Source organism: Apodemus sylvaticus, chromosome 12 (genome assembly GCF_947179515.1).
Source record: "Apodemus sylvaticus chromosome 12, mApoSyl1.1, whole genome shotgun sequence".
Lineage (NCBI taxonomy): Eukaryota > Metazoa > Chordata > Mammalia > Rodentia > Muridae > Apodemus > Apodemus sylvaticus.
This window is the reverse complement of record NC_067483.1, coordinates 27,719,782-27,745,082: the sequence shown is the minus strand read 5'-3', so window position 1 is coordinate 27,745,082 and position 25,301 is coordinate 27,719,782. Positions and strand designations below refer to the sequence as shown.

The 25,301-nt window shown below is 48.9% G+C and overlaps 1 protein-coding gene across 1 annotated transcript in view; it reads right to left on the bottom strand.

Moving 5' to 3' along the window:
- Ccdc93 (coiled-coil domain containing 93) overlaps nucleotides 1-25,301 on the bottom strand; it is a 73,737-nt gene that overhangs the window by 26,385 nt on the left and 22,051 nt on the right. Inside the window, exons 8-13 of the mRNA XM_052200003.1 lie at nucleotides 21,149-21,185; nucleotides 20,629-20,721; nucleotides 20,322-20,372; nucleotides 19,411-19,497; nucleotides 5,865-5,981; nucleotides 3,157-3,219 (exon numbers count right to left, since the gene is read on the bottom strand). Of these exons, the coding sequence (XP_052055963.1) occupies nucleotides 3,157-3,219; nucleotides 5,865-5,981; nucleotides 19,411-19,497; nucleotides 20,322-20,372; nucleotides 20,629-20,721; nucleotides 21,149-21,185 (448 nt within the window). The remainder of the gene's footprint in view (nucleotides 1-3,156; nucleotides 3,220-5,864; nucleotides 5,982-19,410; nucleotides 19,498-20,321; nucleotides 20,373-20,628; nucleotides 20,722-21,148; nucleotides 21,186-25,301) is intronic.

Below are 25,301 nucleotides of genomic sequence, written 5' to 3'. Positions count from 1 at the left end.
GCTACAGAGACTTGAAAGCGAACAGGAGGGTGTGCTCCACGAACCACCCGGCTGCCTCGATTAGTTTGGGTAGACGACTGAGCCCACTGAACTTGGTTGGGTACTGAGAAATTAGATGGACCATACAGATGGAACAGATGAAAACAGAAGAAAACAGATCGGCCAGACAGATGGAATAGACAGGGGAGGCACCAGGGAGGTCGGAGTCAAAACCCACTAAATGCTGCTCTGGCCTTGGAAACACTGGTGATGACCTCACAGTGCAGCAGACAGAGGAAGAGAACAAATGGCCTTGGAGCAGGAAAGGGGGGTGGGGATAGACACACACACACACACACACACACACACAGAGAGAGAGAGAGAGAGAGAGAGAGAGAGAGAGAGTGAGAGAGAGAGGGAGGGGAGAGAGAGGACAAGTAACTATCAGAAAACCACTGTCATGGCAGGGCTGAAACTTGCCAGCCTCTTGAATGGTGTACTGGCTGGTTTTGTGTTGACTTGACACAAACTAGAGTCATCAGAGGAAGAAGCCTCAGTTGAGAAAATGCCTCCATAAGATCAGGCTGTAGGCAGGCCTGTAGGGCATTTTCTTAATTGGTGATCAATGAGGGAGGACTCAGCATGTTGTGAGTGGCTCCATCCCTGGGCTGATGTTCTACAAGAAAGTGGGCTGGGCAAGCTGTGATGAGCAAACCAGTAAGCGGCCCTCCTCCTCAGCATCAGCTCCTCCCTCCTGTAAGCGGTCCTCCTCCTCAGCATCAGCTCCTCCCTCCTGTAAGCGGTCCTCCTCCTCAGCATCAGCTCCTCCCTCCAGTAAGAGGCCCTCCTCCATGGCCTCTGCATCAGCTCCTCCCTTCAGGTCCCTACCCTGTTTGAGTTCCTGTCCTGGTTTCCTTCACTGATGAATGGCTGGCTATATGGAAATGTAAAATCAACAAACCCTTTCCTCTCCAACTTGTCTTTTGGTCACAGTGTTGTCAGTGCAACAGAAACCCTAACTAAGAAAGTGCAGATGGGAACGCACAGCCATACTCTTGTGTATGGTATGTGAGTGTGCACGGATACACGGCCGGTGCTAGGTGTGCATGTGGCATCAGAGGCTGATGCAGAGACGTCTTCTTCCAGTGTTGCTTCTCTACCTTAACCTTGAATCCTGGTCTCTCACTGAAGTAGAAAGCCACAGTTTGCTAGCCTCGCACCTAGTTTCAAGCGCCAGTGCTGGGGTCCCAGATGCCACCGATACGGGCAGTCGGGCTCTGAGCACAGTCCCTTCTGCAGTGCCTCCCCTCCCTCCACTGCATCTGTTTGTCTTTATGCAGATCGTTTACAGTGATCTAGAGAAGAGGGTCTAGCATCACGGCTGTGGCGAACTCTAACGCATATAAAGCAGTGTGCGGATGGGGGCTGAGGAGATGGCCTAATAATCTGACTTCAGCTCTGGAATCCACATGGTGGAAGAGAATCAGCGCCCACAGCTGACCTCTGACCGCTACACATGTGCTGTGGCACGCTGAACAGCCCTCTCGTGCCCAACCCCAGGTAGATAAATAAATAAACACACATATAACATTTTAAAGAGGGAATGCGCACATGTAGAATATGTAGAATATAATCGCTGAACAATCAAGACAGTTCTTAAAGGATTCAGAATAGACGATGGTGGGTTACGGGCATTTGCTTTTTGTGTTTTGTGAGGTTTTGAACTATGTGAATATGATACTCATTCAAACAAAACAGAAGTTTAAAAACTTCCTAGTTGAGAATGGATCAGGTAGTATGGCCAGGTGTCTCATTAAACCCTCTCGCTCCAAGTCTCCACATAAGCCAGGCTATGATGCTGGAACCTGGCTAAGTCCCAGGGAACAGATGGGAGTCAGCTACAGAGCGCTAGTCAGCGGACGTGGGAAGAGCAGCTGGTAGGGCTGAGGCCTGTATTAGGGGAGCGAGGTTGGGTCGACAAAGCAGGGAAGCCAGACATTTACACCGAGGAGAGCAGCTGAGAGCCCCAGATGGCTGGCAACAGCATAGAAATGGGAAGTTTCCCAGCGCTGAATATCTCCTGCCGTCACCTGAGTTACCACTTAGAAGGCAGCACCCTCCCCAGAAACAATGGAGGAAAGCTGCCATGATGGCTAATACTGACTGCCAACTTGACAGGATCTAGAATGGCCCATGAGACAAGCTCTGGGCACACTTGTAACGGATTAGCCAGGCTAGATCGGCCTCTGGGCGGAGGCTAGACCACCCCCAAGGCTGGAGTCCTGAACTGTAGAAAGACAGTCTGTGAGCTGAGCACTGGCGCCATCTGTCTGCCTCCTGACTGGATGAGGTGTGCCCAGCGGCTTTGAGCTCCTGCGTGCTCAACTTCTCTATCACAGTGGACTACATCCTCGAACTTGCGAGCCAAATCCCCCCTCAAGGGGCTTCCTGTCGGAGGTTTTGTTAGTCACAGGCCAAGTACCTGTGAAGAGTAGAGAGTAGTAGAAAGAGATAGAGAGAGGAAACTTTAAACCAGATGAACATATAACTGGGAGGACTCAAACAATGGAACACTGGTTAAAAACAAAACAAAACAGTGAATCAATTTATAAATGAATTCTGACTGAAGAAATAGCTGCAGAGCAACATACACTTTAGATACAAGGATTGCCTGCCCACAGAGGTCTGGGAAGACGTGCTCATTCCCTTCCATCTGGGAATCGGAGTTGCGACTGGCAGGCTTGTGATACAGATATATACACTAGAGCTGGTAGCCCACGCCACTAATGCCGCAGCCAGCTAGTGTCCAGCTTCCCTGGGTGGCTGGGTGGCTGTCTCCACGAGTGTCATGTGCTATCACCATGTATGTGTCTCCCATGTCCTGGAAGGGCAGGATTCACAGCAACGAAAATTGGGTCTGCATCATGCCAGGGCCCCGCGTGGTCATGCCTGAGCAGCGCTGCTGGCGGAAGGTGGCTTGCCTCTGCTGGTGTGCCCCTGACAGGCTCTGTCCTCAGAGTCAAGTCCACACCAGGGCCAGGGAGTTTCACAGTAGTGCACGGCCCATGCTATCAGTTTATCTACACTGCTGTGATCTGACCTGTGAGCCGTGACTGTGGGCCCTGAAGTCACAGTGTGTGTGTGTATGTGTGTGTGTAGGGGGGCGTGTCTGCTTACCTCTGTCAGGGTCTTCTTCCTGTCGCTGTACTTGGCCTGGAGGCTGGCATGATTCGCTTGCAGCTATGAGTAAGAGGAAAAGGACATCTGCTTGAATGGAGTCTTCCCCTCAGTACAGACTTGGATGGGACTCCTCTTTTACAATGACAAAGTGGAAACCCAGATTGGCTCAAACAAACTTAAATCGAAGGACTTGCATTTGTATCCACATTTACTTATTTTGGTGCTCCAGAGTTGACCTAGGGTTCCATGCATAACACACAGTCTACCAGTGAGCTATTAGACTGCAGAAAAGAGAAAATAAACCACACCCACAAACCAATGAGGAGCATATCCTTGGCACGAGGGTTATGGGTGCATACCGCAAAGGTGCGGCTTCCCACGTGGGACCTAGGGAACTGAGCTCAGGGCCTGCTGCCTGCACAGCAGCCCTTCACCAACCGAGCCATGCTTCCAGTGTGCATGTAGCATATCATCATCATCATCATCATCATCATCTAAAGATCATCATCATCATCATCATCATCATCTAAAGACTATCCCTGAGTCACACTCTTTGCCTTCACATTATTGGTCTGATTTCCAGGAAGGAATGAAGGTCCCCCAAAACAATCCCACCTATGACCAAGAACCATAAATGACCTCCCCAATAGCTCTCTTAAGAAAAAAATCACTAGGGGCTGGTGAGACAGCTCAGGCTGTAAGGCGCTTGCCACCAAGTCTGACGATCTGAGTTCAAGCCCCAGGAGCCATCTGGTTCCAGCTGGGTGCAAACCACATTCTGACTTCCCTGACATGTGCCCTGCCTCGTAACTAAATGGGAAACTGTGACTTGGCTTTCCAGTCCCTGCCATCACCAGCTTATCCACTGCACCTGCTTCCTAAAGTCAGGGCCTCCTTGACTCTCCTGGTCACACCCCACACCATGTAGACTGACAGGTAGCAGCACGCCACTGTGTTGCCCTGCTAATTAAGGTCAAAGTCTCTCCTTGTCCAGATAGATAACCTCCTGAGCTCGGTACGATGTGGAGGGCTCCTTCACTGGCAGGGATTCCCTTTCTGACCTTGTCTGGGGAGTTCAACACCCCCCAGCCCCAAATCACACCTCTACCTACAGCCTTGGGTAAGATTACAGGGTCGACTTCATTTCTCCTGAACTTATTCGGGTAGCACCTGAGATTCCTGAAAAGCTTCCCCAAGGTAATGAGTGAGGCATTTGGTACTTTAAGCCTTCAGCCAATGACCTTTGCCTAGATTGTGGAGAGTCTGACCCCTGTCCCCCAAATTATATAAGCCTGGATCACCCCATGTAGAGCTGAAACTGGTCCCGGTGTCTCGTATGTACTCACAGGCACTGCCCAGCCGCCACCCTGTGGCTTCCACAGCCGTCACACGGACCCGGACGATCTTCTGCCATCAGTCTGCCTACTCCTCACCCATCGAAAGGAAGTGGCCAACTCTTCCTCCCTCCGTCTTTGCTTACGTTGCTTTACACATCTCCACCAGGCCCAACACGTCCATGCAGGCCTTCATTCAGCTTCCCTGACTGTCCTGTTCACACCCAACGCAGTCAGCCACACCTCTGGCTCAATCAGCTCTATTTATCACCCGGTCCCCAGACTTCCCCTTCCAGCCGACACCTCGACTGTAACTGAGGGGCAGCGTGCTGGAGGTTTCATTTACTGCAGGTCTCCCTCCATGCCACCTCAGGGTCCTGGCAGGCAAGGCCCCGACCCGCTGCTCGCTCACTGCTATAGTTAGCTCAGCACTTAACATACACAACACTACGCATGAGTGACGACATACCATTCCGGCTCTGTATATTTCCACATGTATGTCTGAGTGTATGCACGTGCACAATAGCATGCTTGTACACACACACAGGTTTCTGCAGAGGCAATAAAAGGAGGCCAGGCCCCTGAAGTTACAGCCAGCTGTGAGCAGCAGGCAAGTGTGGGTGCTGGGAGTTAGAACACACATCCTCTGCAAGTGCAAAAAGAGCCAATGGAGGCTAATCCGCCTTCCCTGCCTGCTCTGATTCTTCTGTGACTGGGGTTAATAAACCTTTCCGATAAAGGCCCAGGCAGTATGTACTTTAGGTTTGTGGGCCATCTGGTCTCTGGTACCACGGTTCAACTCTGCTACAGTAGCTTGAACACAATCACAGAAAAACAGGTAAGTACATGAGTGCTTAGCTGTTCCAATAAAACTTTATTCATGAGAATGGGGAGAGCTTAGGGGAAAAGCACCTCCTTCGCAAGCCTGAAAACTGAAGACTGGATTCCAGAACCCATGTGAAAAGCTAGATATCAGTGTGGCAGCTTACCTTTAATCCAGAGCTTAGGACGCAGAGACAAGGGGTATCCCTGGCAACAGCTTGCTAGACTAGTCGAAATGGTTCTGAGAGGCCTTGCCTCAGAGTAAATGAAATGGATAGTGATCAAGGAAGGCCTGGCATCTGCATACCCACCAGGCTCAGGTATGCAGACCTGTATACAAGTACCCCTCATACCTGTAACATCCACACACACACATCACACACATGCACTTTATTTACAAAAACATGCAGCTAGACAGACTGATGTAGTATGTCTGCTCCACAGCCTCTTTGACTAGTTTACCACCAGGCTCTCATTCATTATCTCCTGACTGGCTTCTCTCCTCTTGGAGACGGTCATTACCTCGAGTGGAATTAGAAAGATACTCACCTCTTCTAGATGCTTGGTCTTCTGCAGGATCTGTTTATTCAAGGAAATGACTTTCCGCTGATGCAGTTGCGAAGTCCCTAATTTTTCTGGGCTTTCTTCAGCAGACAGCTCGGACTGCTGTAGGAAAACCCAAAGCAGATAATGAAATCATTTATTTCTATTCAGGTTGTCTATCCCTACTCAGTGTAAGCAAGGCGGTTCTGGGCAGCCAGTCACAGCCAGCCAGGGTATCTACAATGCTCAGAGCCAAAATCTAGACAGGAAAAGTCTGATGAAAACTGAGGCTGACTGTGCTTTGGAGCAGGGGAGAGCACGGGTGCAGGATGCCCAGCTAGCGTTACGGTAATCATCCTGGAAACAGAGGGTCTTGACTCAGGGGTCTTAGCAGTTTCTTCACAAGAATATCTGGAATCATGCAGAGGTACAAGATGGAGCTAGAGAGATGGCTGAGTGGGTAAAAAAAGCACTTGCCACCACACCTAATGATCGCCCAAAACTTAGGCAGAAGGAGATTCCTATAGGTATGGGTTGTCCTCTGATCTCCACATGTATGGAGTGGTACATGTACAAACACACACACACACACACACACACACACACACACACATACACACACACACACACACACACACACACAAATAAGTATAATGAAAAATGAAATAAGCTATAAACTGATTCCCTGTCATCAAAGTTTTATAAACATATAGTTGCAAAGTCTAGTCATTTCCAAGCATATATATATGACAGTAACTTCTGAGCATGTATACATGATAGTAATTTCCATGCATGTATACGTGACAGTAACTTCCAAACATGTACACATAATAGTAATTTCCATGCATGTATATGTGACAGTAACTTCCAAGCATGTATACAGGATAGTAATTTCCATGCATGCATATGTGACAGTAACTTCTGAGTATGTACACATGATACACAGCAGGTCCGCCCACTCATCTCTCCCCCTCTGCAGGCCACTCTCGCTGCCAAGGGAAGGCAGGTGGTAGACTTTTACATCTAGACATGTGAGGGGACAAGAAGGCCAATCACACACAGACTTAAGAACTGAAGGCAGGTAAAGGAGAGATTTCTGGGTAGTGTCACAGGGTGGATGACTGACATTTTCTAACGGGTACTGACTACTCTTAAGGAATGATACAAAGATGGAGGCAAGGACAGGAGAGGGATGGCTCCGTGGTCCAGGTGCTTGCCAACAACGCCCAGGCCTATCATAGTGCAGGGGGAGAACCTACCCCCAAAACTGTCCTCTGACTTACATGCATGCCTCTGCTAGTCCCACAAATAGATAAATGTAACTTTTTTTTTTTTTAAAGGAAGGAAGCAGCGTGGTACAGGAAACTAACAGATACCCCTGGGGAGATGGCTCAGCCATTAAGGCCACTTACTACACTGCACAGGGCCCTGGTTCAGTTCTCAGCACTGAGATGGTGCCTCACACTCTCTGTAACACTTGTTCCAGGGGATCTAATGCCCTTTTCTGGCCCCTCCATGGCTACCAGGCACATGTAACTTGTAGGCAAAAAACAAAACAAAACAAAAACAAACAAAGAAACAAAAAACCCACTGATAAATCTTTTTTAAAAAAGAACTCTGGGAGAAATCCTGTAGCGAAGAAACAGAAAGGTCTACTTGATGGAAGAGCAATCCTTATACTAGATAGCTTTACTGACCAGTCAAATGCCTGACAACCCCAAAGCCAAGGAAGTCAGTGACTTCCAGTCCAAGTGTGGCAAGCCTGTCCTGTAACTTACTGTCCCTGCATGTTCCTTCAGTGCCCATGGGCTTGGGAGTCTGGGCCGTGCAGCCCTGGGACAGAGAGATGGCAATAAGGAGGGCCTGCACAGGCATAAGCTCTCCTGACCTTGGTAAGGCTTTCCCTGATACTCCACACCACTGTCAAGAGACAATGAAGGGTTTTTGCTTGTTTGTTTAACTTGTTTTGCTGTTTGATGACTCCGGAGCTCGGAATAGTGTGCTGGGTATGGCCACAGTGAAGAGCCAAGATTAACATTCTGTATACTACAGGCTGACAGAAAACCCTTGGGGCTGGGTAGACTGCCCAGCAGCATATACTGCTTTCCGAGGACCAGAGTTCAGTTTCCAGCATAGCTAACAACCATTGTTAACCTCTACTTGGGAGTTCTGGTGACTCTGGCCTTGGAGAGCATCTGCATACATGTGTGTACATGCACATATAACAACAACAAAAAGGAAACTAAGATCACAGCCCAGCACTGGAGAAAATGCCCTCTAACATACTTGTGTGATGGTTAGCATTCACTGTCAGGTTGGTGGGCTCAGGAATCCCAGAACAGGCAAGCCTCCAGGCACGCCTGTGAGGGGGAATATTGATTGGCTTAAATGGTGTAATAAGACCTGCACTAAGACACTCAGCTTGCTGGATTTCTGGAACGGCAGTTAACATTTTGAGATTAATTTTGCCTACATCAAGGCACAACCTATAGCCTGGGGAAGGACAAATTCTTTCTGAACTACTTGATGGTGGCAGACAAAGGGCGGGAGGGAAGACCCTCCTAGTCCAAATCACTTCAAAGCAGGACTGACAACGAACTCACCGTACCTTAGCCGCTTTGACTGGCCCATCCTCATCAGTATTATTAGTTTGGCCCTGTCTGTAGTTTGCACCTCATTTCCAAGTGAGATTTTAAAATCCGACCTAACCCCTGACCCTGCCCTCCAAAGTGGAACACACAGGCACAGCCCAAGAACATTTCACATCACTATGAGAATTACGTAAGCCTGCTGTGCAGTTTGGAATAATTCATTTCCCATCCTGCCCGCCCCCCATCTTCAGTACAGTGTAGCTCTGTTTGCCCAAGCTGCCCTAGAACTAGCATTGCATCTGAGGATACCCTCCAGCCTCTACTTCTCAAGTGCTGGGGTCACAGAAGTGCAGGACCATGCTTGGCATACGCAGTGCTGGAGACCAAGCGAAAGCAAGCGCTCTGTCAACCGGCTCGCATCTGTCTGTCCGTGCGTCCGTCTGTGCGCGTATCTGCATGTGCCTCACTGTGTAACCCAAGTAACTGGTCTCAAACTCACAACCCTCTCTCTCCCATCAACAGCTTTTCTAGTCAGTCTCTGGAAGAAAAACGGCCCCTTTTTTCCATTTCTTTGTTCTAGTACATGCAGCTCACCCTCAGCTATGCCAAACCATATCTCTAATAATATTTATTTACAAGAATCTTTCTTAAAGGAGAACAATAGATATTTTGATATCCAGAAAAAGGATTTGTCAAGCTATTTGGTTTCTCTATCTCTCTCTCCCTCTTCCCTTCCTTCCCCTCCCCCTCTTTCTCATGTGTGGATATGTGCACCTGTGGTTGTGTGGTGTGTGTGCGCGTGTGCGTGCGTGCGTGCGTGTGTGTGTGTGTGTGTGTGTGTGTGTGTGTAAGCCAAGGGTGTGTGTGTGTGTGTGTGTGTGTGTGTGTAAGCCAAGGGTTGATTCTGGGAGTCTTCCTCAATTAACCTCAATTACTCTCTATTTCTTCTTTGGTGACAGGGTCTGTCACTGAAACTGCAAGGCCCCTGATTCAGCTAGGTTGGTCACCCAGCAGCCGCCGAGGATCTTACAGCCTCCATCTTCCCGTGATGGGTTTACAGATGGGTGTGGCTGCATCCCACTTTTTAAATGGACTCAGGTCTTCACGCTTGTGTGGTAAGCACCTTACCCACTGAGCCATCCCTCCAGCCCCTGCAGTTTCTTAAAGTTTCATTTATAAAGTATTCATTCAAGTTAACCACCTCAGGATCCTGAGTACTATCTCCATGTTGATACATTTCTCTAGTCCAAGTGAAATGATGCTTCAGGAAGCCGCTGGTCTGAATGGAAGCCTTTGAACAAAGGAGTTTATTCTAGAGCTATAGTGAAGAGTGCTCTTAGCCAAGTCTGATTGCTTTTCAAACATACTTTGTTTTATACAATCTAAATTTTTATTTCTCTCAAATTATCTTCCTAACAGCCAGGAGAGCCCAGAGTGAAGGCAGAAAACAGGCCTGAAGCAGCCTAGCGCATCGGACACTGGCTGACTGCGGGAGAGCAGGCTGGGGAGGGGGGGACCAAGATGCACCTTTAACCATGGTGTGAAGTCAGTAAAATGGGGAAGAGGAGATGGGGCTGGGCAGCCAAACCTCTATGGGAACATTTTAAGTCCCTGGGATCTTAGCAGTTTGTTTATAAAATAAAACATCTGTTCTAAAAAGGCCAACCATTGACAAGCACGCCCTGCGTGCCCACCAGGAGCAAGGGTTAATATGCTGATCTCGTTTTGTTCAACAATTGCAGATTAAGAACGTGACTGTAAAACCACAGTGTGGATTAACAGACGCGGCTGCGGAGCTCATGTTTTCTAATATGACAGACAGAAATGACACCTGTTCTTAGGGGAGACGGCTTTAAATGTCATTTGATGGCATCAGTCTAGTTCAAAATATTAAACACCCAAGAGAAATCAGAAGTGATTACTTTCCCTACGATAGTATCCTTTCAGAATCGAACGCGCCCCTGAAGGTTACCTATGTGTTAACCCGCATCCCTGTCTCCCATTTCTCAGCACTAGAGATCTAACCCAGTGTAAGCAAAGTGCTCTACCACTGAGCTACGTCCCCACTTCTTTCTTCCAGTTTAGAAACACCCTCCCCGTTGGTCCTTCCTGCCACAATCTAATCTCTAGGATGAGAAAGGGGGCCCCTGTAGCCCACCTGACACGGGGTCGAAGCGCTCCACAGTCATCAATGGAACTTCAGTGTCCAGCAGCTTATAAGCCTCCAATTGAAACCAAGCAAACAGACAACAAACCACAGCTCAGGGTTCCTCCTAAAACAAAGCTATGAGCTAGGAAGAATGCGGCAGAATTCTGAGAGGCCAAATTGTAAGTGAATGTGGGACTACAGAAGGCACGTGCCCTCACTGAAGACGGTTTATGTCCCCGAGGGTATTTTCCAAAACCTTGTAATGTCTAGTTTTGATTTTACAGTTGATCAATGAAGGCTCAACATTAGCCTTGGCTTTAGTGTAAAAGGAAACAGTACACAATAAAATTTGGCTAGCGTCTTGGAGCTCTGCCATCTAAGTCCACAGTGCTCCCTGCATACCTATAAACTGCAACCAGGAGTCAAGTGTGGTGGTGCACACCTGCAGGAAGATCAGGAATTCAAATCGTCCTCACATACAGACTGAGTTGAAGCCAGACTGTGCTCCATGAGACTGTCTCAAAACCCAAAACCCAACAGAAAACACCTGCCAGTCAGGACTCTAAGAAGGACTAGTGCAGAGCTATCCCCAGTGCCCAAGAAACAGGACGAGGTCCTCCCAGGAAGAGCAGAGCCGAAACCTTCTGCCACCAAGAACTTCCACAGAAAGCTTGTAGTGAAATATGGTGAATCCACAGTCAAAACCCACGAGCAGGCTGGACAGGGAGCTAAGCAGGTAAAGGCGCCTGTCACCAAGCCTGACAAGCTGAGTTTGATCCCTCTGGCCCACACGATGGAAGGAGAGACGAGACTTCGGTAAGCTGTCCTACCGCCCTCCATGTGAGTCACCCATGTGTGCACACCGTGGCGCGTGCCCCCACTCCTAGCAGGTAAATGCAGTTTAAACTCCTGACAAGCACACTGAGAAGTCAAAGCACCGAAGCCAACAGGAACAAGACAAGAGAAGCTAACCCTGAAACACACTCATGTCACATGCATGTGACGGCGCACCTTACACAGAAGTGCCTACGGTTCGTCTACGGGAGGATGTCACTGTCTCCCACTGTGTTGTCTGCTGTTCTCTGGACATACAGTAGTGTGCACGTGACCTTCTGAGGTACTCCTCACAGACATGACCATCCACTCTCCCTGATCCCGGGAACAGAACTCCCAAACCACATTCTGCTTCTTTTTAATGTGTGTGTGTGTGTGTGTGTGTATGTGTAGACATGTATGCATGTGAGCAGCAGTCACAGACCAGCTCTGAATGTCAATCAGGAGCTGTTCACTTGTTACCTTGGCTCACTGATTACGGAAGTCTGTTTTGCCAGCAAGCCCCAGGGATCCTCTAGTCTTTCTTCTCCAGCACTGAGATTACAAATGTGCCCACCATACCTACACTTACGTTTATGTGAGTTTTAGGGACTGAACTCAGGTCCTTAAGCCTGTGCGACGGCGCTATTTCCAAAGCCCCCAGTTGTCTTTACAACTATTGTTAGAAGCCTTTACTCATAACCTAGAAACAGTGGCAAGTCATAAAACCAGGGCAGTTACGTAACGTGAAGACAGAGCCCCAAGTAGGCACATGAAGTATTAATTTTTTCTTCTGGGTCCACCCTATCAGATTTAGTATATAAATGTCCTTAAGGCCTCTAGGTGCTAATTTAATGAGACCAGCCTGTTCCTGTGGGAAATCACCATCTCCGGTCTCCAGAGGCACTGCCAATCACAGATCCCAACTTGGACACAAGGAATTCAGTGAGAGGAAAATAAATGACCGGAGCCTGTCACACCAGGATGAATGTCTCTCAGGATTTAATATAGAAATATGGGAAGAGGCCGTGTGACTAAAACAGTCGGCCAGGCCTGCAAGCGAAGACCTTGAGAGGGAAGAAGGCAAGCACAGGCCTCCAAGGGTCAGGACAAAGGCTGAGGTCCCAGGAAGCCCAGAAGGGAACGGACAACATAAGGACAACCCTCACGGGCTCTAGCAGCAGCGGTGCTGTGACTCTGTGGCCAGGCCCGTGGGTGGCAGAACCGAAGAGGCACTCTTTTCCAGTCAGTTCACACTGTCACGTGAACTGGTCGGCACGTCCTCTGTGGTGTACTGAAGCGGTGCTCTGAGACACTGTCTCCCAGACAGAACATATGCACCACAGTGATGACCTACCTCATGGATGGCTGTGGTTACCTGCATAAGACACTTATAAGATCAGGCTGGCCAAGTTTCCATCCCTGGGGAGGAGGGGAGGAGGACATGAGGTCACCTGGTGACCTGAGGAGCTACAGACAGTTGCTGGCTGCCGGGGAGGGAGGAGCACATGCTCTATTGTGGAGCAATTAGTAAGTTCTGCCCGTGCTACAGTAGATGGTCCTCACCTGGGCGTATCCAGGTAGCCTTAGTTAAACTCACTGGGAGACACACACATACACACACACACACACACACACACACACACACACACACCAGCACCAGCACCACCAGCACCACTATCATCACCACCAACACCACTAGCAGCAGCAGCAGAAGCAAAACACAAAAGATACAAAATCAGGAGAATTTGTTGGGAAGAAGGGCTCGGTGGGAATGGGAGAGATGGTACTGGGGTAAAAATAACCAAGATACATCATAGACATGTATGATATTGAAAAAATAAAATATAATCGTGTATTTTATGGAAACAAAGTGTAAAACAAAAATCATTGTGTGTGTGGGGAGGGGCAGGGGGTACCGTCTGCAAATTACACTGAGCTGCCTCGGCATTGGAGTTCTCCTGACGGACGGTTCTTTCCTCTGCATTTCTCGTGTGTGCCCTTGGCCCCGTCCCAGCTCTAATTATCTGCTGAGACAAAGGCCTCTCCAACCAGGTGCCAGCATGCAGCCCTCGAAAGGTCAGGAGTGGGGCCTTCCAGACCGTGAGGAGAATGCCTTCCAGAAATAAGGCCCGTGAGGACATAAACACAAGGCCCGGAAGTAAAGCGCCAGGCTGGGATGATCATTTTACCTCACAACTGTTATCTACTCCTTTTGTGTGTGCATGCGCACACATGTGTGGAGATGGGGAGGCAGCACACACACGTGTGGAGATGGGGAGGTAGCACACACATGTGTAGAGATGGGGAGGCAGCACACACACGTGTGGAGATGGGGAGGTAGCACACACATGTGTAGAGATGGGGAGGTAGCACACACATGTGTAGAGACGGGGAGGCAGCACACACACGTGTGGAGATGGGGAGGTAGCACACACATGTGTAGAGATGGGGAGGTAGCACATACATGTATGGAGATGGGGAGGTAGCACACACATGTATGGAGATGGGGAAGTAGCACACACATGTGTGGAGATGGGGAGGTAGCACACACATGTGTGGAGATGGGGAGGTAGCACACACATGTGTAGAGATGAGGAGGTAGCACACACATGTGTGGAGATGGGGAGGCAGCACACACATGTATTGAGATGGGGAGGTAGCACACACATGTGTGGAGAGGGGAGGTAGCACACACATGTGTGGAGATGGGGAGGTAGCACACACATGTGTAGAGATGGGGAGGTAGCACACACATGTGTGGAGATGGGGAGGTAGCACACACATGTATTGAGATGGGGAGGTAGCACACACATGTGTGGAGATGGGGAGGTAGCACACACATGTGTGGAGATGGGGAGGTAGCACACACATGTGTGGAGAGGGGAGGTTGCCCGAGGGACCCAGTTTTCTCCATCCGCCATGATCCTCAGACTTGGTAGCAAGTGCCCTGATTGGATGAGCTGTCTCTTTTGCCTAAAATGCTATATTTTAAAAAGAGCGATTTGAAAATGTCAAAATGTGTTAGTCTATAGTGACGTGAAAAGTCACTGGATACCCCAGAAGAAACATCAATAGCTCCCACGGGAGATGGCTGGGAGGGGGAGGGGGAAATGCCCTTGCTATTCAAGTCCAGCAACCTAAGTTTGATCCCATTTGTTTACTGGTGTGTGCTTGTCGTGTGTGTGTGTGTGTGTGTGTGTGTGTGTGTACGCGCGCGCAAAGGAAGTGCATGCCATGGCTTACTAAAGGAAGAGAAAGAAAACCAACTCCAAAAAGTTGACTTTACATGCAGAATATGCATGTGTGTCAAACACACACACACACACACACACACACACACACACACACACACGATGATGGTGGTGGTGATAAAATGAAACTTCCCTGCCCGGAAAGCTTGTGGTGCTGCTGTGTGAGCCCCAGGCTGCACCAGGTTCCCTCACTTCTGTGGTCCATACCTAGCGCACTCATTCTTTCCACTAGAGTGCGAAGGAAGCCGTGGAGGTGTGCATGCCTGAGGAGCACGTGGTCGCTGCAGGTTCAGAAGAATAATTGCGGATGGCACATACATTTGTATCCCACCCCCTAACCTTCCAGCTGCTAACCAGGCAGGCTGTAAAGGCAGGTGGTCCTGCATTTGAACCAGGACCGCACAGGAATGCAGAAATGGCTGAGCCTCCATAACCAACCCCTTATGCATCTGCAAATGTATGTAACATTAAATACTTACTCCCCGGCACCAACAACTGTAGTATTCAGTCAGTGAGTTGCCCAATTAAACAATAGAATGTGGTCCATTTTGACAGCAAGAGACAAGGACAAATACATTAAGAGGGAGGGGGCAGAACCAAGATATCCCAGCCAGCGAGATGCTCACCGAGTAAAGGCACGAGCTACCATGCCCGACAGGAACTCAACCCCAGGGCCCGCATGGTGGGAGGAGAGAGCCGAGTCTAGAAAGCTGTCTTCAACCTTCACAAAAAAGTCATGGCGCGCGCTCTCCTTGCATACCCACACAAACACACACAAGTAAATAAAAGTGTAAAAAAGAGAAATAATGACATAATCTTTCAGAATTAAAAACTGCTGGGCTGGGGAGACGGCTCAGCATTCCCACAGGTGGAAACAGAACATTCTGGAAATGAATGGGTCAGCGAGCCTGTAGAACTCAGCACAGAATGAGAGACTCACTTCAAGCAGCGCAGAAGGTGAAGGCTGACTGCTGATGCTTCACTGGACTTCCACATGTGCTCCGTGCACACATCATGTCTACACACACACATACAAAGTCGTGAGTTACAAGTGTACAAAATGCCTACAAGATATGCGGATTGTTTCCAGAAGACAGATCACCTACACCTTCAGACCTGCAGAATCCTCGAGAAGACCCATCAGGACCTCCCACAGACATATCAGCTGAGGCTGACTTAGTTGGCTAAGCACCAAGGTGTCAAAATGGCAGGTGGAGACGAAGCAGCAGCATTAGGGCTCTTGCAAGGACCCTGCACATGCCCTGGCCTGGCTGCTTCCTAGGAGGCCCCTGGGATTAGTAGAGTCAGAGTAGTTTTGGAGAGTTAAGCTGTTATGTTGTCTGCAAACCACAGTAAGAGGCTCCTCTCTGGGGCAAGTTAGACATCAACAAGAAGAGGCTCAGTGAGGCCTTCTAGAACATTCTGAGAGTGCCAGGTAGGAACAGGGAGATGGGCCACTGAGTCCAGAGCCTCGCTCATGGATCACAACTACAAATGCTTTGCCACACCCCGCAACCCGTAGCCTTACAAGAACCGTAGTAAACTGAGTTAGTTATGTCACAGACGGCTTGGAAACGCAGGGTTAAGGGTTAGTTACCACATCGCGCTGGCAGCAGAACCCCTGGACCTGACGACTGAAGGCCGAGCCTGGCATTTCTTCTCTTATCTCTCATCACTTTTAGATCCCAAAGCCCAGCACGTTCCTTCCTTCCAAGCACTTGCTTTAGGCAGGCTGTTCAATTTACTCCTTGTTCACAAAAATCTTTGTTTACATTTTCCCCTGGGAAGGTGGTTTGGTCCTTTCTCCTCACTGAAGAAAAATGCATACAGGTAACAACAGTCCAGCTTGGCTCTTCCTACCGGCACTGATGGGGTCTCTCTGGAACACTTCGTCTTCATCTCTGACTACACTGGTGCTACTCCTAACAAAACTGATAACAGCACTGCCCATCTCAGAGGACGCCAGAGCCAGCTCCAAGCCAGCTCATGGTGCTGAGACAAGAAGACAGGGAAGCAACGGGTGTGGTGTGTGTGTGAGCCTATGTTGAGAGTTGAGGTCACAGGCCCTTCCTTGTAGCTTCCAACACAGAACTAAACCTTTCGCCACCATCTTAACTAGCCGCAGTGCATCTCTATAGAGGTGCGACCTTCCTCATCACACACAGCAATAAACCCAATGCGACCGGCAAGTGGGGTCCGGGTGGACCGCAGCTAGTCTTTGGCTGGAGGCAGCAACAAGACAGTAAGAACACAGCAACAGCAAGGTCTCCTGATGGACGGAAGCAAACGGAAGGATAAGAAAACAAAGGTCGGTTTGTCTTTCAAAGTGGACAGGAACCACGAAAGCAGAGAAAAGCCCAAGTGTCACAGACCCGCACAGCAGAAGCAATGAAATCTAGTTACAGTACTAATCGCAAAAAGAGAGTTAGTCAAGGGTCGGCAAACTGGCTCAGGAGGTAACGATGCCTGGAGCCAAGCCTGACAAGCCAAGATCGATTCCTGGGATCGACAGGGTGGAGGAGAGGACCAAGGCCCACAAGTCATTCTCAACCTTTGGCCTCCACATGCATGCCCCATGCTAATGAGCAGGCACACATACATGCAGACACACATGGAAACAGACACACAGACACACACATACACAAACATACAGGCAGATATACATGCACACATATACACACAAACATATACACAGACACATGTCCACACATAAATATATATACCCAGAGACACATAAATACACATGCATGCACATACATAAATACATATACACACAGAGACACACACAAATACATATATATACACACAGAAACAGACACACAGACACACACATACATGCAGATACACATGCACACATATACAGAGACATAGACACATGCACATACATAAATATATATACACAGAGACATACTCACAAATACACATACACACAGATATATATATATACACACAGAAACAGACACAATTATATATATCCACACACAGAGTGGAAACACATCTAGTTCTCCTTCCTGTTGAAGAGCGCTGACTAAAGCTCTTTACAGGCAGTCTAGAATTGCGTCAGACTCACAGCCTTGCTACTCAGAATGACTGACAGGAGACCAGGACACTTCTGGGGCAGTGATTTTCATTCCCCTTTCACAACTATGCATTGCAATCTTTAGAGTTTACTGTACGTTTACAGTAGGCAAAGTCTCTCTTGGCTCAATCTCTGATGATACCCAGTGTCCCCTTCTAGGTGATACACGAAGGACAGACCTTTTGGAGGCCATGGGAGCTAGAGAAACCCATGCTTAGAGGCACACACTTGGAGGACAGGGGAATAAGGAAACCCACCCTAGACATTCCGTCCACTCGCTGTCCTGCTCTGAAGCTCAGGCCTTGGAGATCCCACTTCAGGCCTAGGGGAGAGCAATTCCCCAAGCACACCACCTTTGCAATCACTACCGGGGCTCTAGGGGCAGAGGACAGAGTGGAACTACTCTGTGCCCAAGGCATCTGAGACAAGACAATCAGAGCTAAGGGCTGCAGCCATGCCGCTCAGAGCACAGCTGAGGGAGGAGGGGTGAGCAGACAGACCCTTCTGATGTCAGCTCTAACTGCAAACTAGATCCAGTCTGGAATCACGATGGAAGTGAGGCTCAGTGGGATCTGTCTAGACCAGGTTAGCCTGTGGGGGAATTCATAGCTGGGTTGAGGCGGGAAAGCTCACAGGCTTCTCCTGGGCTGGGCCCTGGGCAGAGGAACAGGAGAGGAGCATGCTCGTGCTAGCTAGTGTGCTTGGTTAACTGTAGCCCTCTGCTATGCTGTGGTTGGGCTCAGCTGTTTCACATCCCTCCTGACTCCACCTCCCAGCAAAGACGGACTGTACCCGGGAACCATGAGCCAAGGAAGCCCTTCCCTCCCCCCCCCCCCAAGTGGCTTTCATGGGGCATTTTATCACAACAGGAAATGGAAAGACCAAGAGAGCCTTGTAAATCTCTCACCCAGGCCAAGGTGCAGCCACACTAGACTCAGTTATGTACAGAATGATTCGTTACTGGGCTGGCCAGCTGGCTCAGTAGGGGAAGGGGCTTCTAGAGGTTGACCTGACTGAGTTCAACCCTGGAACCCACATTCAGGTAGAAAGAGAAAATCTATCCCATAAAGTTGTTCTCTGACCCTGACATGTATGCCGTGATAATCTGTCCCCTCCCAAACAGATCAATAATAAATAAAAAATTAAAGCTATTTTAAAAATGGTCAGCACTCCACCTCTGAAATATTTAAGGTCCCCTGGCCTCTACTCAGGATGGGAAAAAAAAGTAACATTGAAACATTGTTCATTCTACACACTTTTTAATAAAAAAAAAGTCCAGCAAAAACTTCTGCCTTGGGCTCGGCTGAGTAATGAAGTTTATCTCCTAAAAGGCAAAAAAAGTCAACTCAAGCCTGAGTTATAAGCAGCCTGACAGGGCAGGAAAGATGACTGCCTGGACTTGCAGGTGGTGACATATTAGATGTGACCGCTATTTCAAGACAGACTTTTCCCTTAATATTTATAGAAAAAAAATGGGCACCTTGGAAGCAAATGAATTTAGCTGGGCAAGCACAGATGGCTGTGCATGGGACAGCCTGGTGCCGGTAAGTCTGACAAATGTGGCTGATGAATTCCAACTAGACTCCATTACAGGGGAAGGGGCTGGGCAGCAGAGGCTGAGGCTGTGGGTGTGACCTGAGGCCCAGGCGCTGGCAGGCAGACATACCTTCTCTGCGTACTCAGACACAATCTGCTTGATCTCAGCAGAGCAGAGACCCACAATCTGGCCCACGGAGCTTGCGGTGAGACGGCTCTGCAATCACATGAGGTATATTCTCAGGGACACGTGCCCATCACAGATCTAAGTCTAAATACGAAATACACAGCATTGCCCCAGAAAAGTCACTTGGCTTTGACCTGACGCACCCACAGGACTCAGGACAGGCTTCAGAGCCACCCAGCCTGTCCCGTCTCCAGAGTCACTCAGCTGGCTGGGTTAGCTTCCTTGGCCCCTGGAACTGCCTCTCTCTCTCAAGTCATTTAATAGCTCTGCTAGCTTCCCTCTGGCCTTGGGCCTTGGGTATCCTTTCTAACGTCCCATCAGGCACTGCTTACCTCTATAAGGCCCAGGGCACCCCTAGGGTTCCTTTATCTCCACCCCCACATCCAGACGCTTGGGGGCCTGAGGCTCATAGATGAGAAGTAGAAAGCAACTAGAGGCCCTAAACTATCTCTTTATCCCCACAGGCCTTTCCTGGTCTGGAAAGAAATGATCCCATCCAAGGATAAAGTTAATCCTTCTGGACAGGCTTTGACCTGTGAGAGGGCTCCCTGGCAACTTAGGATTTCATTTCCTAGAGAGCTGGTTTCAGAAGAAGACAGGGGTTCCCATGGCTACAGAGAAGCAGGACTGACCCCTGCTCTTCCACAGAGGAACATACTGCCCCAACAGGTTCCTTAAACTCTCCCTTTTAGAAGGCCCTGATAACAGTGCTAGGCATTATAACAAGCTTCCTGCTGCAGACAGAGGCCTCTGAAGACGGTGTTCCCCTGCCTCAGGCCCCTAGAACAGGTCAGGATGGGGCCAAGTCTCTACCTCCGCATCTCCCCCACAACCCCCTTCCCACTAGCCCTCACCTCCTCGCTTGCCATGGCGGTCATCTTGGTCATCAGTGACTGAATTCGTTGCTGAAAGAGGAAGAGAACAGTGCTGAGAAGTTCTGACTGACCAGCTGTGCAGACTGAAGCGAGCGCCTGCCCGGGTCTCTGTGGTGAAACCTCAGAGCTGCTGCTTTAAGGAGGGTTAATGGTGAGCCTCACAACATTTCAAAGAAAGGGAACTGTGAATGGAAGCCAGGGTGAGAGAGCTGTGGGAGAGAGCTAACGCTTCCCTCAAATGGCCCAAACGCAAACCTCCGAGGGCCACCACACGCCACACGCCTACCTCTTCAGCTGCCTGAAGCTCATCTTCCTCCTGAGCATCCGTTTTCTCTGCGGCTGACAGCCCCGCAGCAAGCGCTGTTTTCTTGTCCTCGGCCTAGAAGGGAAGATGAGAAAACAGCTAAGCACTAGTGTTGGAGACTCAGCAGAAGTAGACAGGCTTATAGCGGGGTAGCCTGTCAAAGGAAACGTATCTGGGGCCCAAGCAAAAGAGAAGGGATAATCTAGGGCTCCAGGCCAAGTTCCAGCTTCCGAGGCAGGCCAGTCAGGCTGGGGAGGCCTGTCTGACACAGCATCACACCTATCAGCTGGACTTCAATGACCTTGCTCTGTTGCTCCAGGATGCTTCTTCCTGGCCTGCAGAGGCGGCAGACTGGAGATACCAAGATGAACAAGCAGGGGTCAAAGGTGGCTGGAACATTCCCAGGACCCCTGGGACCCCTGCCTGCCCAGGGCCTGGGGCTTCATCAGCAGCACCCGTTACAGCTGTGCTGCTGCCACCTCCCGGTCTAGGTATGTCTTACCTTCTCCGTTTTGCTCTGGCGACTAAATCCGTATCTCCTGTAAGCCATGAGAAATAATTTAATTACTATTGACAAATCTCAATAAATTTCAACAAGTGCATTTTCTATTGGGTCCTTTGTATGTGTGTGTGGGTGCGCGTGTGCATGTGTGTGTGTGTGTGTGTTTGTGTGTGTGCATGAGTGTAGAGTCTGGCAAACATTGGATAGCTCCCACAGTCACTTTCCAAATTTGTCTGAGACGGTATCTTTCAATGAACTAGGAGCTCACCAATCTAGCTGGCCAGCCAGCCTGGGGATCGTGCTGTCTCTGCCTCCAGCACTGGGATCACAGGTGCACACCCGTATTGGCTTTTCCGGTGCTGGGGATGAGCTCAGGCCCGCAGGCTTCCGTGACAAGCACTTTACCATGCAGGCCATCTCCCCAGGCCCAGCACTTGGGCTTTTAGGACTTTTGGGAAAAGGATTTAGGCTATTCAATGCTTAGAGAAAATATTCCATGTGCCCTCCCCAGAAACATAATCTATCCGATTCTGAATATGCCAGGCATGGTGTCTGCTGCTCAGATGCTACACACGGGAATGCTCAGACAGTAGAGTCCTTTAAGGACACTCGTTACTCTTCCAATCGGGAATCGCATCTCAGAACCACACTGCAAGCTAAAAAATCAAAACCACACTGCAAGCTAAACACCTTAAAAACATCTGTACAAACAGACAATGGATTTAAAGCCAATGCAGACTTTAATATTGCTTTAATGACTTCAAGTCATGCCACGCCCATATTTTATCTTCACACATAACCCAAACATAATGTCAGTCATGTGTGCTCACTTTAGGAGAGCTTAAATTTAAAGGCACACGGATGCATTTCAGATTCAGTTAGCTTATTTTCTGGCTTAAAACAAAACAATGCTTTTTTTTCTAAAGCAAATACAATAACACACACACAAAAGACTTGACCCAAAACAAAAGATACAGTGTGAACAACCAGCCTCGAAGATCTTGGTTTCGCACAGAGTTGCATTCAAGCATTTAAGAAAAAAAAATGAATTTAAGAACAAATGAAGGCTTTGCTCTGCCCTGCTCAGGACACGCCTTGGCCGTGGGATCAGTGTGCGGGGCTCACTGGTCTAGGGTCTGCAGCTTGCCCCCTCCTGCTCTCCCACTGCCCACCCAATGGCACTCTAGTGAGATGCAAGGCTGGCTCCTGAGCGGGCTGGCCAGCTCCCTCCTCCAAGGCCCGCTCCATGTCATCCGAGCAGCTCTTGCTCCATCTACTGTCCACCTGGAGCCTCACAGTCTCTCCCTTCATCTGCCTCTCTGCTCTAGCGTATGTCTCCAAAGCTCCCACTTGTCCACATGCACACATACAGAGCCTGTCCCTCCAGCACCCACACAGCCCCGCTATGCCAGTCATGCCAATCACTTGAGGGCGTGCCTGTACCCTTCTGGTGGGTGCTGCTGCTTACAGTTTAATTTTGTAACGTTTGCTGAATGAATAAAATACAAATGAAAGAAAACACAGAAAGTAAGATGTCATGAGCATTGCCTAACTTTGTAATAGAACTGGAAAAGACCAAAACAGACATAGCGGACGTTGCTGGGCAGTGGGCCAGAGCACAGGGAATTAAACCTAAGGCTAAAGTCTGGCTCTCCACACAGTCCTGTAAAGCACCTTACTGCAGCCTCTGCAGATTAGTCAGGACTGCCAAGTTAACAGGAAAAGCCACATCAGAGTTGACATTTTACAAGGTAGACCTAGAAGTTCGAGATTGTGGAGGGCTTGGAATGCTGACAATCCAGAGCCATACTACCTCGGTGACATCCTTAACTCCTTCATAGCCACTCACTGCCCACCTCTAATCTGATGAAACCTTTTGGAATGAATTTAGCATACCACTGGATTCCCCTAACCTGTGAACTAAGAATGTCACCAGACGGCAGCTTCCCTGCCCATAGTACATCTCCTTGGTTTGTTAACACATCTACCTAACGTAATTTTTTTTTTAAGCCTTTTGTTCTGCAGTTTCAGGAAACCATTTCCATGTGGGAATATGCTATTTTGGGCAAACCAAATTCATGTTCCAGGGCCTTAGTATCTTGTATTTGGTTCAAAAATAAAGTATTTAATTTTTTTCCCACCAACCAAAGGGTAAGGGTCATGAGATGACATCCAAGACCTCTCTGGCTGTGACTTCTCTAAATGTGCCTGAACCCTGAGCCTACCTAATGTTTCCACTGATATATATGAAAAGTGCCTGGATTTAAGATATGAAACTGCTTCCACACTGGGAGCCGGAATTTGGGGTGACTTAAATCTGTGGTTCCAGGTCATGGTCTAGAGTCTGAGTGACTAAATCCCATTGATTCGGTTCCTGTGAGCTCCCAGCTACTCCTCAGACAGACAGAGACCACACCACACTTTCATCATGATCCTTCATCATTTGTGAGTGCGTGTGAGTGTGTGAGTATGTGTGAGTGTGTGACCACCTCATTTTAAAGACAGGGTCTTGGACTGCAGGTGAGCCCCAGGGATTTCTGCCTTTGCCTTTCTAGCCCTGGAGTCACACCAGGTGTGAGTGCCAACCACCTGCAGTGGTTGTACTGTGGGTTCTGGAGACTGAATTTCAGTCCTCATAATGGTAAAGCAAGCACCCTTACCAAATGAGCTCTCCAGACCTTTGTTAACAAATTTAACAAGGGGCTATGCACTTTAATTTTGTACTGTCCCTGCCCCCTCTCAAAATAAGGTCCCTAGTATGAATTGTCTCTGAATTGGAGAAACACATTCAATTCTCAACAGCAAAAGATGATCTGGGAGAAGGGCCATCACGCATAACTTAAGATTAGAACTAACTCAGTAGCTTTTGAAACACACTAGTCTCATTTGTGGGAAAGAGATGACTTCAGAGAATCACCTCAAAACAAGCAAATAAAGCCAAACACCACCGCACCCCGAGAGGCATGTGAGATGGCTCAGTGAGTGAAGGTGTTTGTCATACAAGCTCAAAGACCTGAGCTGGATCCCTAGAGCACGCATGGAGGTGGAAGGAGAACTGACCCCTGTAACCTGTCTGACTTCTCCACAGACAGCCCATGGCTTGCACACAGCTCCACCCTCTCCGCCCCACACACTCTCTAATAAGTACTGCCTTTCCTTGAAAAGCTACAATAGCTAAGTCTAATTTTCTCTTGTTTACCACTGTTTCTCAGAGGAAGGCGCCATGAGACATGCAGGGAGATGCTAGTGAGGAAGAGTTCGCGTCAACCATACTACAAGGGCTGGTCTTACTCCAACACTATCCCCACACAAGCGCAAGAGGCACAAGGCGCATACTCACGTCACGGGGTCAGTCACCCTGGGTAGACAATGCAGGACACGGTAAGGTTAATATCCAGTGTTGACCAAGGGAAGCCTGTGCTTCCTTGTGTTTATGAAAGAACTGAGGCTATAAAATAAAACGCTTTCTCCGGGACAAATAATTTTAAGAAGTAATAAGGCTTACTATTAAGGCTTTCATTTTTCATTTTTCAATCCTTGCCCTGAAGGATTACTGCAGGGCAAAATGAATCAGCTGTGCATGCTCTGTGGACAGGCTGTTGAAAGAGACTCAGAGAATGCACTCGAGCCCTGGCCTCTGCACCCCAAGGAGGTCGACTCCCCATGGAGGTTGGAGTCCTCGCGCGGCGACACCCGCGACACCCATCTCCAGAGAGTTACAAAGGCGGGCACCTGGCAGTCACAGCTGCAGACCGTGGATTCAGTCAGGTAGGCGCTTTCTTTCTCTCCTGTTTTCTTTTTTTGATATAGGGTCTCACCATGTAGCCTTGGCTAGCCTGAAGCTCTCACTCTGTAGACCAGGCTGGCCTCAAACTCACTGAGATCCACCTACCTCTGCCACCCAGTCTCGGACTAACAGCATACCCCACCACTCCAGCAGCTGTCCAATTTTAATTAACAAGAAATGGCTGGCTTGCTTGCTTCATTTTGCCTTTCTTTCCTTCCTTCTTTCTTTTAGGAATAGAGACAGTTTATAAAGAAGGGAAAAACATGCCTGATGATGGGAGAGGGCTAGTAAGCTGATATGAAAACCCAAAAAGCCTTTATTTAGATATAGATAAATTCTATAAATCCCTCTATCCATCTATCCATC